Source organism: Myiozetetes cayanensis, unplaced genomic scaffold (assembly GCF_022539395.1).
Source record: "Myiozetetes cayanensis isolate MyiCay16 unplaced genomic scaffold, myiCay2020 scf21, whole genome shotgun sequence".
In the NCBI taxonomy this organism is placed as follows: Eukaryota; Metazoa; Chordata; class Aves; order Passeriformes; family Tyrannidae; genus Myiozetetes; species Myiozetetes cayanensis.
This window is the reverse complement of record NW_026087423.1, coordinates 13960626-13973091: the sequence shown is the minus strand read 5'-3', so window position 1 is coordinate 13973091 and position 12466 is coordinate 13960626. Positions and strand designations below refer to the sequence as shown.

At 42.2% G+C, this 12466-nt stretch overlaps 1 protein-coding gene across 1 annotated transcript in view; it reads right to left on the bottom strand.

Annotated features, from left to right (window-relative positions):
• The window catches only part of LOC126641593 (protein HIRA), a 35158-nt gene that overhangs the window by 16760 nt on the left and 5932 nt on the right, over nt 1-12466 (bottom strand). The window contains exons 2-11 of the mRNA XM_050318476.1: nt 10823-10885; nt 9959-10069; nt 9090-9180; nt 7693-7787; nt 6762-6857; nt 5787-5947; nt 4773-4940; nt 4140-4253; nt 2532-2602; nt 202-307 (exon numbers count right to left, since the gene is read on the bottom strand). Of these exons, the coding sequence (XP_050174433.1) occupies nt 202-307; nt 2532-2602; nt 4140-4253; nt 4773-4940; nt 5787-5947; nt 6762-6857; nt 7693-7787; nt 9090-9180; nt 9959-10069; nt 10823-10885 (1076 nt within the window). The remainder of the gene's footprint in view (nt 1-201; nt 308-2531; nt 2603-4139; nt 4254-4772; nt 4941-5786; nt 5948-6761; nt 6858-7692; nt 7788-9089; nt 9181-9958; nt 10070-10822; nt 10886-12466) is intronic.

Below are 12466 nucleotides of genomic sequence, written 5' to 3'. Positions count from 1 at the left end.
ATACTTTCTTTCCAGAACAGAAACTAATATGACACATTCTCTTCTTGACTCCTCTCTTTTAATGATTTGTAAAGCAGACAAGAACACATTTTCTGTAATATGGAAACCAGTCACTCCATACTTCTATACATAGTCCAGTATTTTAACTGAATCAATACATCCCTTAAATATGACCACAGGTTCTCTGAGTGCTCACTGTACCTTTTCCTCCTCACTGAGCGGATCCCCAAGCTCATCCTGGGAAAAGTCCAAAAATGCCACAGATCCATCCATGGAACACACCAGGATACCGAGTCCATTAAGGGTCCTGAAGGAAATAAAGGTCCAACTTTGTTTTCAATCTCTTTCATTGATCCAAAGGAGTAATATGATAAAGTGCCCAATAAAAACCTTAGTATAAGGTTTATTATCACAGCATCACCTGATGGAACCAAAGGAGTGGGACAGTGAGGAGATGGGATGAAGGGCAGCAGCAGTCTGTGTGCCAAAGGTCCTTGGCAGACTGCACACAGGAAGGTGGCACTGGAACAATACACCCACCCATGGCACGCTCAGCACCATGAAAACCTTTCTGAAGGGAGAAACCAGAGCAGGTTGTTCAGGTTGGCTATTAGAAAGAAGTTCTTTACAGAGAGGGTGATCAGGCATTGGAATGGCCTGCCCAGAGAGGTGGTGGATTCACCGTCCCTGGAGGTTTTTAAGGTGAGGCTGGATGTGGCACTGAGTGCCATGATCTGGTAATCACAGTGGGGTTGGATCAAGGGTTGCACTTGGTGATTGCAGAGGTCTCTTCCAACCCAGTTAATTCTATGATTCTATGATTTTAAAAAGTATTAGATGAATTTTGACTGCCCACCCAGACACTTCCAGTTACAGAGCTCACAGAGACAGTAGCACAGTGGCTTAAAGATTATTTGTTACAGAGAAGGGAAGAGGAAAGGAAAGCTGGCAGAACTCCAAAATCCTATCCAAGTTACTCCAGCAAGGCTTAAAAATGTATTATGTGCATCGTGGCTACAGGCATTTGAAATAGCTATTTTTGTGGTGGCTGGTGCCCTGACAGCATTCACACCCACAGCAGTCAGCCTTGGAACCACGAACTAGGTAAACCAACAGTACTCCAAGTTAGCAAATGGCAACATCTTGTTGAGAGTTTTCTGCTTTCTTAGCAGACAAAATTGCTGAGCTCCTATTGACCTCTGCAACCAAGCAATTGTTCTGTGAAAACATAACCATTTCAAGATATTCTGATGATGGATCCAAGACTAAAACTCTGAAATAGAAATGATAGAGAGATAAGAATATAAAAGTATCAGATTTCTCTGAATTTACTCAGTCTGTTTTCAGAATGGAGCATGTTTCTGGGAACATTCCATATTATTGACATTTTAGCCATCCGTTTCAGTTTGTAAACAGGATATACAATATCAAGCTTCCTGATGATCCTTTGTCTCTCAAATATGCCACAAAAGCATTTCCTCAGAAATGGCAAAATGTTAACCAGCTATTAGCACCAATGACTTCATGCCATGAAAAATGTGCAAATTGCAGATAGAGAAACAAAAAACACTGCAGGAAAACAAAACTATTCAAAGCTATTGTACTACAACAATAGCAGCACTTCTCATGAAATATTCCACTTGCTGGCTTTCTAGCCTTAATCTGCTAACGAAATAAAAATGTTTTGGTTTTGAAAACTTTATCGTGGTTCACTGAGCTTCATGGCAAAATCCACACAGCAGACAGAAACCAGGAAGTTATACTGTAAGCTTTGAAATTCTCAGCATAAACCCACCAAGACTGTTACAACTATTAAGGTAGATTTTCAGAAGTCACAAAGTGATAGAATTAAGACAGCCTATGTAATCAGCTGTGTGGCTATTACGAAAAAATATTAAGTATTACCTTGTACATAACCCTTAACTCTCTAAATCACCTGCTGTATAGGTGCAGAGTATTTTTTAAATGCCCTTTACTGAGTGGTCTCATGGGTTTTTTTCCCCTTATTCTTTAAGTCTTGCAGTGAATGAAGAACTATTAACTTCTGCATTTTTATGACTAGGCCTTAGGAAGAAAGCAGGAGAGGAGAGAGTACCACTCACTGCAGAAAGAAGAAAATAAGGCTTGGGACAGTAGAGCGCTGGGAAAGTGGATGGTCCAACCAACTTCTCACAGATGTAACACATAAAACTCACCAAGTCCACCACGTCATGTTACAAAATACACATTCTGTGAAAAAATGTCAGCGAATCACAACAAGCAGGAACTCATTCCACAAGTATTTTACTGTGTCATTACTAAATACATCAGTCTTTATTCAGTTTTAATGTTACGTAATCTCCAGGGATTGTTACTAATCGCTAATGTTACTACCAAAGATGTTGCAGCAGAACCAAAACCTTCAGGAACCAATTACTTGTGTTCCAATCACAATCTGTACTGTTTTAAGGAATTTCCAGATAATTCTGGAAAACACCTAAAGCTGATGACAATACTTTGGTTTCTGTACCAAACAGCAGAAATGAACTTACCAGGAAATGTCCATGATTGACTTGTCAAACAGCTCATGTATGACAACCAAAGGTCGTTTCAGACATGTGAGCTAAAAAAAACCAATAAACAGCACTGATAAATGTGGAAGCTCTACACTACCACAGATATTACCTCATTAGCACTCTCCCACAGCCTAACAACATCCACAAGCAAGCTGTGGCCCAGAGACAGCTGCGTGCCTGGTGGTGCAGCTGAAGAGCCAACTCCCCCTTCCACTGCTGGGACGGAAAAGCTCTGGAGAGGAATAGATGACATTCAACTCCCCTTTCTGAAACACAGACTGAATTTCTAAACCATCTTTCCTTACATCACAGTCACAGAACACCCTCTACCACTCAAAAAGCAATTCCACGGATGCGAAAGAGCGCTTCTATTCTCAGCTGCTCTGAGATAAGGGGGTTGCAAACTGCCAGCACAAGAGGAAGACAGAAAACAGATTAGGTATCCTTGTCCTCACTCACTCTACTTGTCTAAGAAAGTAAAGCCTATGAAGAGCAAAGGGAATCTGACTCACAACTACTCTTAAAGAGGATCCCTCTGCACTTACGAATCAGCTTAGTAATAAAGAACTGAATATGAAAATTCCCAATAACCTGTTCTAAATCAGACATTCTGAGCTCTTTAATGTTAACCAATGGACTTAATATCTATAGTGTACAGCAGAACTGAAACGGAGCAAGAGCAGTTGGTGTGGCTGAGGAAGTTTTATGCTCACAGGTTCACAGTGTAGGTGCCACCTTCGGTCCTTATCTATGCTTCCACGGGTCTGTGCTCTATACATATCTATTAAGCTCTTCAGGGCAAAGATGGCCTATAACTGTGCATCTCTGTAATCCCTAATGTAACCTCAACAGCCATTCCGAATGAAATCTTTATAGTAAAAATAGACAGCAAAATATACCGAGTATTTGAAATGGGTATGCGCTGGCAGCACTGCCAGAAACAGATTCAGTGTTATGCATCCAGCAATTGATGGATAAATATCACACTGGAATCTATAAATAGTAGATTGGAGTTAGCAATTGGTGTGTTCTGGCACATGTTCTCATCACAAAGTTTTACAAATCAGTTAAATTTATTCCCTGTATTTTGCAGTTGCCAAACAACCCGCCTTGCATTTATAAACGTGAGAACAAATACTCTTCTCTTAGGCAGAATAACAATTTTAGCGTAGATTTTAAAGTAAAACCCAAACTAGATGTCAAAAGCTTGTCAAAAGTATACTTAAAAACCTTATTCACTTCCACATTCCTTTCCTTTGCAAAGACAGAAGATAAGTAAAAGACGTAGGAAGGAAATAGGGCTGAATTTATTAACTGTGGTTAATAAACACATTATGTCCCTTAACAGTTCCTCCCCCTTCCCAGGGCACATACTCTGCCACTGCTTCCTAACTGCTCTTGGCTTTAGAGAAAGTAATAGCAATCCACTTCCTTCCCCCCCAGCTAAACCTGCAACAACAGAAACAAAAACCCCTGAAATGCACCTAAATATAAGACCTACTGCTGTCCACGTAACCTTTGTGCTAAACCCCCAAGTTCTCCAAGCAACCACATTAGTCCAAAGGCAGCAAAGAAAACACTTACCCAGACAGAAAGAGATCGATCTTTACTACCAACAGCACAACAGCAGTAGGGACAACTTGACTTGGTGGAGCTCCCATTCTTTTGTTTCTTTTTGAAGATTTTGGGATTGAATTTCTAAACAAATGAGATGCCCAAATTTTATTACAGTAATTACATTTTAGCAGAAGATCTGCTTTAAAGGCTAATTTTCCACTTAAGAGTGAAAAAGAAACATTTCATAGGAACAAAGTCCTGAACCAACTCTATAACAGCACTGAGAAAAGCTGCAGGAGCTTTCTTAAGGGGCTTTTTGAATGCCTTAACAGGAATGGCAAATAATATTAACTTTACTAGGGATCTAGTAAACCTGTATCACTTTAACCAAGTCACTGAAGAGCTAACAAAGCCAGTGTTCAGCATTCCTAACATGCTCCTGTACTCCCCCTTGTCTTGGTCATCTCCATCCGGTTCTCTTATCACACCAGCAAGCTGATTGCTACCAACATGTAAAGCTGACATTTTTTAACCACCACCATGCATTGGCTTTACTAATCTTGATGCCCAGCTTCACCTCTTGTCCATTTACACATAAAATTATCCAAAAGTGCATAACAGAAGTTTTACTTCAGGGGTAAATTACTATCACTCACTCACCACCACTGTAACTGCCTTCCGATGCCCTACAAAATCCATGTTGGTCTTCCATCCATCCCTCTCAATGATCTGAGCAGTGGGTCCAGAATTATTCATGGCATGAGCAGAAACAAGATAGTGACCATCAGGCGACCAGCTAAGACGCAACACGTGAGTTGTCCCTCCACACTGACAAGAAAAACCATACCAGCTTTAGAAGGGTTTGGCAAACGAACTAGAATAGATAATACAAACTAGTTAAATTTTAGATTTAGGGAATATTATTACAAAGTAAGTTTTTTGTGAAGATTAATGATCTTACACACAATTCTTAGCACTTGGCCATGTTTACACAGGTGATGAAGCGTAACTTAAGAAGCCCTATCAAAAGGGGGGGAAAGGAGCCCACAGAACTTTTTTAAAGCAAATAAAAATGTTACATCTTTCTGGATACTGTTCCCTCAGTAATTATAACAGTCCTAGCTAATGACAGGGCTGTAGCGCAGTAACTGCTAATGATGAGACTTCAGCTTGCCACGTCAACTCACACATGAATTTATGCAGTTACAGTCTGCTACAGTGACTGCACTAATCACAATACCACGAGATCACTGCAAAAGACTCCACTCACTAAGCACCAGATTCTGTCCCCAGGTATTTGGTCTCTTGATCAAAGCCCTGTGATTTCTGACAGTGGCCAATAGAAGATGCTTAGAAAAGCAGGTAAGACTATTGCAACCAATGTGCCAATACTTCTTTGGAATAACCACTACATTTCCAGAAATTTACTTAATTGTTTACATAACCCATGTAAACCTTTGGCATTCACAATATCCAAGGGCAATGAAAGTCTCCAGTCAACCCCATTTTGTGTGAGAAAGGAGCTCTTTTCCCCCCCCTCTTGAACTTGCCATCTGAGAACTTCATTTGATTCGGCACTGTTAAATTAATTCACGTGTCAGTAGAATCACAGTTGTTCCAGTTTTCTTTCATTCCCAAGGAATTCACTTTGCATAGTCCCACATTCTGAAGTACCTCATCAAAGGGTTTTGTGATGCTGGTTTCCAACTGCCAGTCCATGGTCCTCCACACCTTCAGACTCCGATCATCAGCCTGAGAGGCAATGTACTTTCCAACGGGATCCCAGGTCAGCCCCTTCACCAGGCCAGAATGCCCCTTCAAAGTGGCCAGAATTTCTGTGCAGGCAAAAATTGAGAACAGGGAGTAGTTACTGAAATCTCCTTTAGGACAGACTGTTGAGAAGATTTACCAGATCTTTTTGAAACAGAGTATTAAATACAATGTTTTTACTGTACAAACCACCAAACTGGAACCTGTGCTTAAGCTAACACCGATATAAAAAAGTGATGAAGAGAACTCTGTCCAGAATAAGGGATACAAAACTCTTTGTAAGAAACAGATCAGAGCAGAAAGACCAACAAAGCCCAGGCACTTCAGAATAGAACTTGAAGTTGCAGAAAAGCAGCACTTTAACTGGAATTTCAGTTAAACATTCACCCTTTTCTCCACACCCAAAGATTATCACAACAAATTCATCTTTGTGCAGAAAATGTGAACTAAGTCAAAGTTTTGACTCAACAGACACACAAGCCTGGCAGACCTGGGAACCTGTTTTCAGTCACTCTCTTGCTTATCAGACTGTGGGAGCAGAGGCTGAGAGGGTACACAGCCAGCTTCAAGATGTAAAAACTCTGGTATCAGCATTGGAAGCCAGCTTGAAATAAATGGCGTGTAAATAAAATACACGTAATAATGACTGTCATGTAAACTCAGCAGCACAGTCTGAGTGCAGCTGTCATCTACAGCAGGGTGGAACCCAGTGCTCGTTGCCATCCAAACCTGGACAGACCTGCCAGGTTGCAAGTGTGTCCTCCTAAAGACAGCCAGCCATTCCCAGAGAGATTTTCAGCCAGTGAAATATGCCCAAGGAGGGAAGAGTTTGTCACAACGCTTTACAAACTTGCACATCTGAAACCCAGGAATTCTCACCTGGAAATTTGACAGCATTCCAGATGACAACAGTGTTATCAACACTACAGGATGCCAGCCAGGCATCGTGGGGAGACCACGCTACGTCCATCACATCTGTTTGGAACAAAATAACTTCCATTAGGAGAGAGGTAAATGGTAATCAGAAAATCCAAAAATCTTTTTAGAAAGAACTTGCATGGCAACATTTTGCTCTCACTGAGAAATTATTATGGTTTCACCAGAGTGGAAGGTAGGACAGAACATAGCAACAGTCATTGGGGGCGAGGATCTCCAGCTTACAGTGTTCAATGGGATCAGAAAAAACCCAAGGTAGAGAATGCAATGTTCAGTGATTGTAGGAAGTACTAATGCCTGCACAAAGAACTCTGTCCTGTTTTGGATGAGACAGTAACAGAAGCTATTGCAATGCACTCACTTCGCTCTAACATGTGGAGTGATCCAAGAGATGGCCATCTTGATTTTAATCATAGCTCATGTCAGCAGGTGCAAAACGCATTGGAAATTACTTGTTTATTCATCTTTTGCACTGCTCTTCAGTTATTTTTTTTTCTAAATAAACATTAACGTTCTTTGATTTATAAAATCTTCATCCTTTGCCAACCAGATTATTCGCTGCCAGTGTGAACAATCATTTAAATAAAAATACAGTTTATCTTCCTTTATTCAGATTTATTTTTAAGCTAGAAAATAGCAAAACATAAGTTTCTTAGTAGCTAATTCTTCTGTTGCATAGTTGCCAGAAGTTACTTGTATGAAAATCGCATTTGATTAAATATTGTATTTTCTTTTAGATTTTTATTATTGCTCTTAAAAGGAATTGCTGACTTGCCACCAAATATAAATGGTTTGAACAAAACCCTGTGACACTGAAAAACTATTTTCTTCCAAATACATTGAAATTACGTTCATTCACCACCTTCTAACTTACCCCCTGAATGGCTTCTGAGAATCGATACACACCTCCACTGCTCAACATTGGTAAGTTTGCTACTAGAACCAAACACAGTGCTAGGTCCAATGTACCTAATTAAAACAGAAACAATTAGCAACAGCACCACCTCAAGTTCTTCTTTGTAAAGAAAATCAGCTGCTCAGTGCACTTCTATTTTATAGGCAGTTATTCCTACAACAAAAATGGAAGGGAAAACCCCATTTTTTTAAGATCAAGTAATTGCAGCTATTAAAAAATTAGCTTCAATAAAATGTACAATTTCTATTTAGGGTGACTCTTCAAATCTCACCAGGAAGCTTTGCTCAAGAACAGAAGCAAACGTGTCAGCTCCTGCAGAGGAGAGAGCGCCCAGGCAGCCACACAGGCCAGCCCGGGACAGGGACCGAGCACCAGGGATGGGGAGACAGCCCGGCACAGGGACCGAGCACCAGGGATGGGGAGACAGCCCGGGACAGGGACTGAGCACCAGGGATGGGGCTGTCAGCCCGGGACAGGGACCGAGCACCAGGGAGGGGCTGTCAGCCCGGGACAGGGACTGAGCACCAGGGATGGGCTGTCAGCCCGGGACAGGGACCGAGCACCAGGGATGGGGAGACAGCCCAGCACAGGGACCGAGCACCAGGGATGGGGAGACAGCCCGGGACAGGGACCAAGCACCAGGGATGGGGAGACAGCCCGGGACAGGGACCGAGCACCAGGGATGGGGAGACAGCCCGGGACAGGGACCGAGCACCAGGGATGGGGAGACAGCCCGGCACAGGGACCGAGCACCAGGGATGGGGAGACAGCCCGGGACAGGGACCAAGCACCAGGGATGGGGTGTCAGCCCGGGACAGGGACCGAGCACCAGGGATGGGCTGTCAGCCCAGGACAGGGACCATACTCCAGGGATGGGGAGACAGCCCGGGACAGGGACCGAGCACCAGGGAGGGGCTGTCAGCCCGGGACAGGGACCGAGCACCAGGGAGGGGCTGTCAGCCCGGCACAGGGACTGAGCACCAGGGATGGGGAGACAGCCCGGGACAGGGACTGAGCACCAGGGATGGGGCTGACAGCCCGGGACAGGGACTGAGCACCAGGGATGGGGAGACAGCCCGGGACAGGGACCGAGCACCAGGGATGGGGAGACAGCCCGGGACAGGGACCGAGCACCAGGGATGGGCTGTCAGCCCGGGACAGGGACCGAGCACCAGGGATGGGCTGTCAGCCCGGGACAGGGACCGAGCACCAGGGATGGGGTGTCACAGGGTGTGTTCCACATGCACCAAGAGCACCACTGAGCTTATAAAAGGCCAGCATTCAGGAAACACTGAGATGTGACAGAGAAACCCACTTGAAATCCAATATAAAACAGAAGAAAGGAACATGCTTACGCAGCTCGCTTCCACACCATAATCAACTTGTCATCTCCCCCCGAGGCCAAGTAAACGCCGTTGTTTGACCATCTCACACAGTTCACACAAGCTGCAACGGAGAAAAGAAAAGTTTGGAAGATGAAATATGTGAATAAGTGTTCTGGACTGGGACAAAGATTACAACAAGCAAAACTTGATGGGAGACATTTAGGATTTAAGTGTGCTTTTTCCACTGCAAGCAGTTACTCTGTCTGCTTTAGATAAATGAATTGGTACTTATCTTCCATAGCACTTGAGGAACTTCTCACTTAAAAAACTCTACTCCTTATCTAAAAAAGCTTCACCAAAAGTAGCTCAAAGGGAGAAACATTAATATTCATCTAATGAAGAAACTGCTCCTGGTAAATGAGGTGGGATTAAGAGGGCAAAGAAGGAAAGCTGTATCCTGAATAAGAAGGGACAACTTGTCAGGTACCCTCACTAATTCCAAATGTAATGTGCAATAAAGCCAGAATAATTTAGAACTATAACCAATATACTTCATATGATGTTTATTTTACTCTTATTTCTTCTCTTGTCCTTTCCTTCAGAGCTCCCCAGTTTCTCAGGATGTGCATTATCAATTACTCTGTGGTCACAGTTGAGAAAAAGCTTATAGAGAGGAGATTTCCAAAGGTATCTATATTTCTCTGCATATTTCCCCACATTTTAACAACATTTCCCACTGAATATCTTCAGAAGTATATAGCCAAAGTATTTATTGATTCTCCATCACTGGACAGAGCACAGTTTTTACAATTACACATGTGCAATGCTTAAGCTTTGGCAAATTACCAGTAGGCAGTAAAAAAAGATAGAAATAATAGGAAAAAAAAAATCTTTGTTACCTAAGTGATTGTCCATCTGACAAAGCATCTTGGGAATATTTTCATTCTTTTCATCTTCCTCTTTCAGGACAGGAGCCATATTCCAGATCACAACTTTGCCAGAATCCTGACCTGTAAGAGACCAAAAAAGCCTCCCCTTTCAAATACACGCAAAAAAGCTTTTCAAATTAATCTCAGTCCCAGAACAGATGTTAAAATATAGGCATTACTGCAGTGTGACTTTTGGAAACATTTGAATACAGATGCCATTTTGATACAATTACACCAAGTCACAAGTGCTTTATTTTTCTTAAAGCTATTAAAAATAAATTTATACAGTTCAAAAATCATACTGTACCTAACTGATACCAACTATAGGGACAACTACTTATAACAAAACTGTATTTTAAAAGAGAAAATATATATTCAAATACTAAATTGCAATTATTGTAGCCAACATAAAATTATTCACTGTTGTGAACCAAGTGATATTTTTGCATGTATTTCTTAAGCTATTCCATTAATATAATTGGATTTTTCTGTCCCAATAGTTCTACTACTTAGCAACTCAAAAAGCCCAACTGCATATTCAGTTCCTCTTCAAATAAAAAAGAAATTTGACCACGACTCAACTATTGCAGCTACTACCTCAGTGATGTCCAAGAGGATGAGCACATCAGGACATGGAACCCTGCCTTCTGCAGGAACAACAGCACTTTTCAATACATTTTAATGACTTACATAATCATTTGTTTCTTAGAGATAAAAGCGATGTCTTTAAAAGGCTCTTTTGACCCCTTAAAAGAGTCAAACTGATTAAAGAGCTGCGAAGGCACACAGTTATTATAGCCCAAAATTCCGCTTTTTCTCAGTACACAGACATACCTTGTCCTCCTGTTGCAAACTTGGTCCCATCTGGGTGAATGTCCACTGAAAATATTGGCTTTCCTGGAATGGGAGAACAAGCAGCAACACACTGAGTTGTTTTACAGTCAAGAGAAGGCAGGACTGCAGAGTCACCTTAACTCCTCTGGTTGGCAACGCTCCTGTTCTAAAAGCTGCAGCCCTAGAAAGGACAGGGGCTGAGAGCAGCCTGCTGGGGGAAGGACAGGGGCTGAGAGCAGCCTGCTGGGGGAAGGACAGGGGCTGAGAGCAGCCTGCTGGGGGAAGGACAGGGGCTGAGAGCAGCCTGCTGGCAAAACGGCAGCCCAGGAAAAGCCATTCCACAACAAACCAGGGATAACCAAGGACACTTAATCCAGCAGGACATGCCAAACACCTCAGAAGCAAAATAATACCACGGAGCAAGTGCCAAGGAGGCAAAACTGTATTTGAGTTAGGAATTTCTTCCAGGTTTCTACAGTTCATTAGCTGATGACCTGAAGCGAGTTTTGTTTTGGTTTCTGGTTTTGCCTTTTCAAAATCCTCCCTGATCTCAGGTTGCATCTGCTGGCCACACAATTACCCGTCTCAAATTTAAGTTCTGTTGTTATGAAACTCTTCTACCCACAGATCAGCTTTGATTTTATGGTTTCCATATTGACAGAGGAAGACTAACCAACCCTAATAATACTCATAAATCCTCCAGTTCTCCATATGCTACATCTTTCAGAAGAAACCTAACAATTTTATTAAAATGTAAACTGTATGACAAGTAACTAACACAGTTGGGGAACAGCTTTGGAAACCAGACAACCTTCAGCCTATTCTGCCCAGCCACTGGATCACACACACCCTCCTGTCCTGCACCTTCACACTTCCTTTAACCTTTGCAGGAGGAGAAGGAAGAGCAGCAAACTTGCTGCCTTTCAGTGATGCTCAAAGAGCCACCACTGAGGACTATTTGAAAACACACGTGTGATTTCCACATTCAAATCATTTTTGGCAGCAGTCCCAACCCTTTCAAACTGGAATGGCTCTGCAAGCAAGACCACACATGTGCCAGGATAAAATAAGGCCATTTACCAAACAGCCCAAAGAACCAGCATGCACCCACCAAGATGACTTGATACATTTCCCAACTCCTGTATCTTCATGAGGTGTTAAGGATAAAAGATAAAACCTGGAGAATTTATCCAGCAGTTAATGTCCAACTGTAGCATCTGAATTCCTTGACACTAAACTGCTAATAAAACCCTCATCCAAATACCCACTATTTCTTACTTTTTGAGGGATACACATTTTGCTTCGTGTCAAGTTTTATATTATGTTGACTTGTTCCAAGGTTTGTTTTATTTGGATTTGTATTGCAACTCTGACACATGATTTCCCTTAACATTTTTACAGGCAGCCAAGCAAGGACCTTAAGTACAGAAAGATGGCACTCAACTTACATTCCTTCCAAGTCCTTTAGACCTCACAAAACACACGAGCTGAGACTTAGCTGTGACTTTTCTTCAGCTTGTCCCCTATTGTCCCTCTTACTCTATTAACTTGAATGCAACACTGAGGGCTAAGCTGAATATTTAGAGAAGCACAGGCAAGAAACATTTATTTTGTTCTTCCCAAAATGTGGAAGTTCCCTTAAAT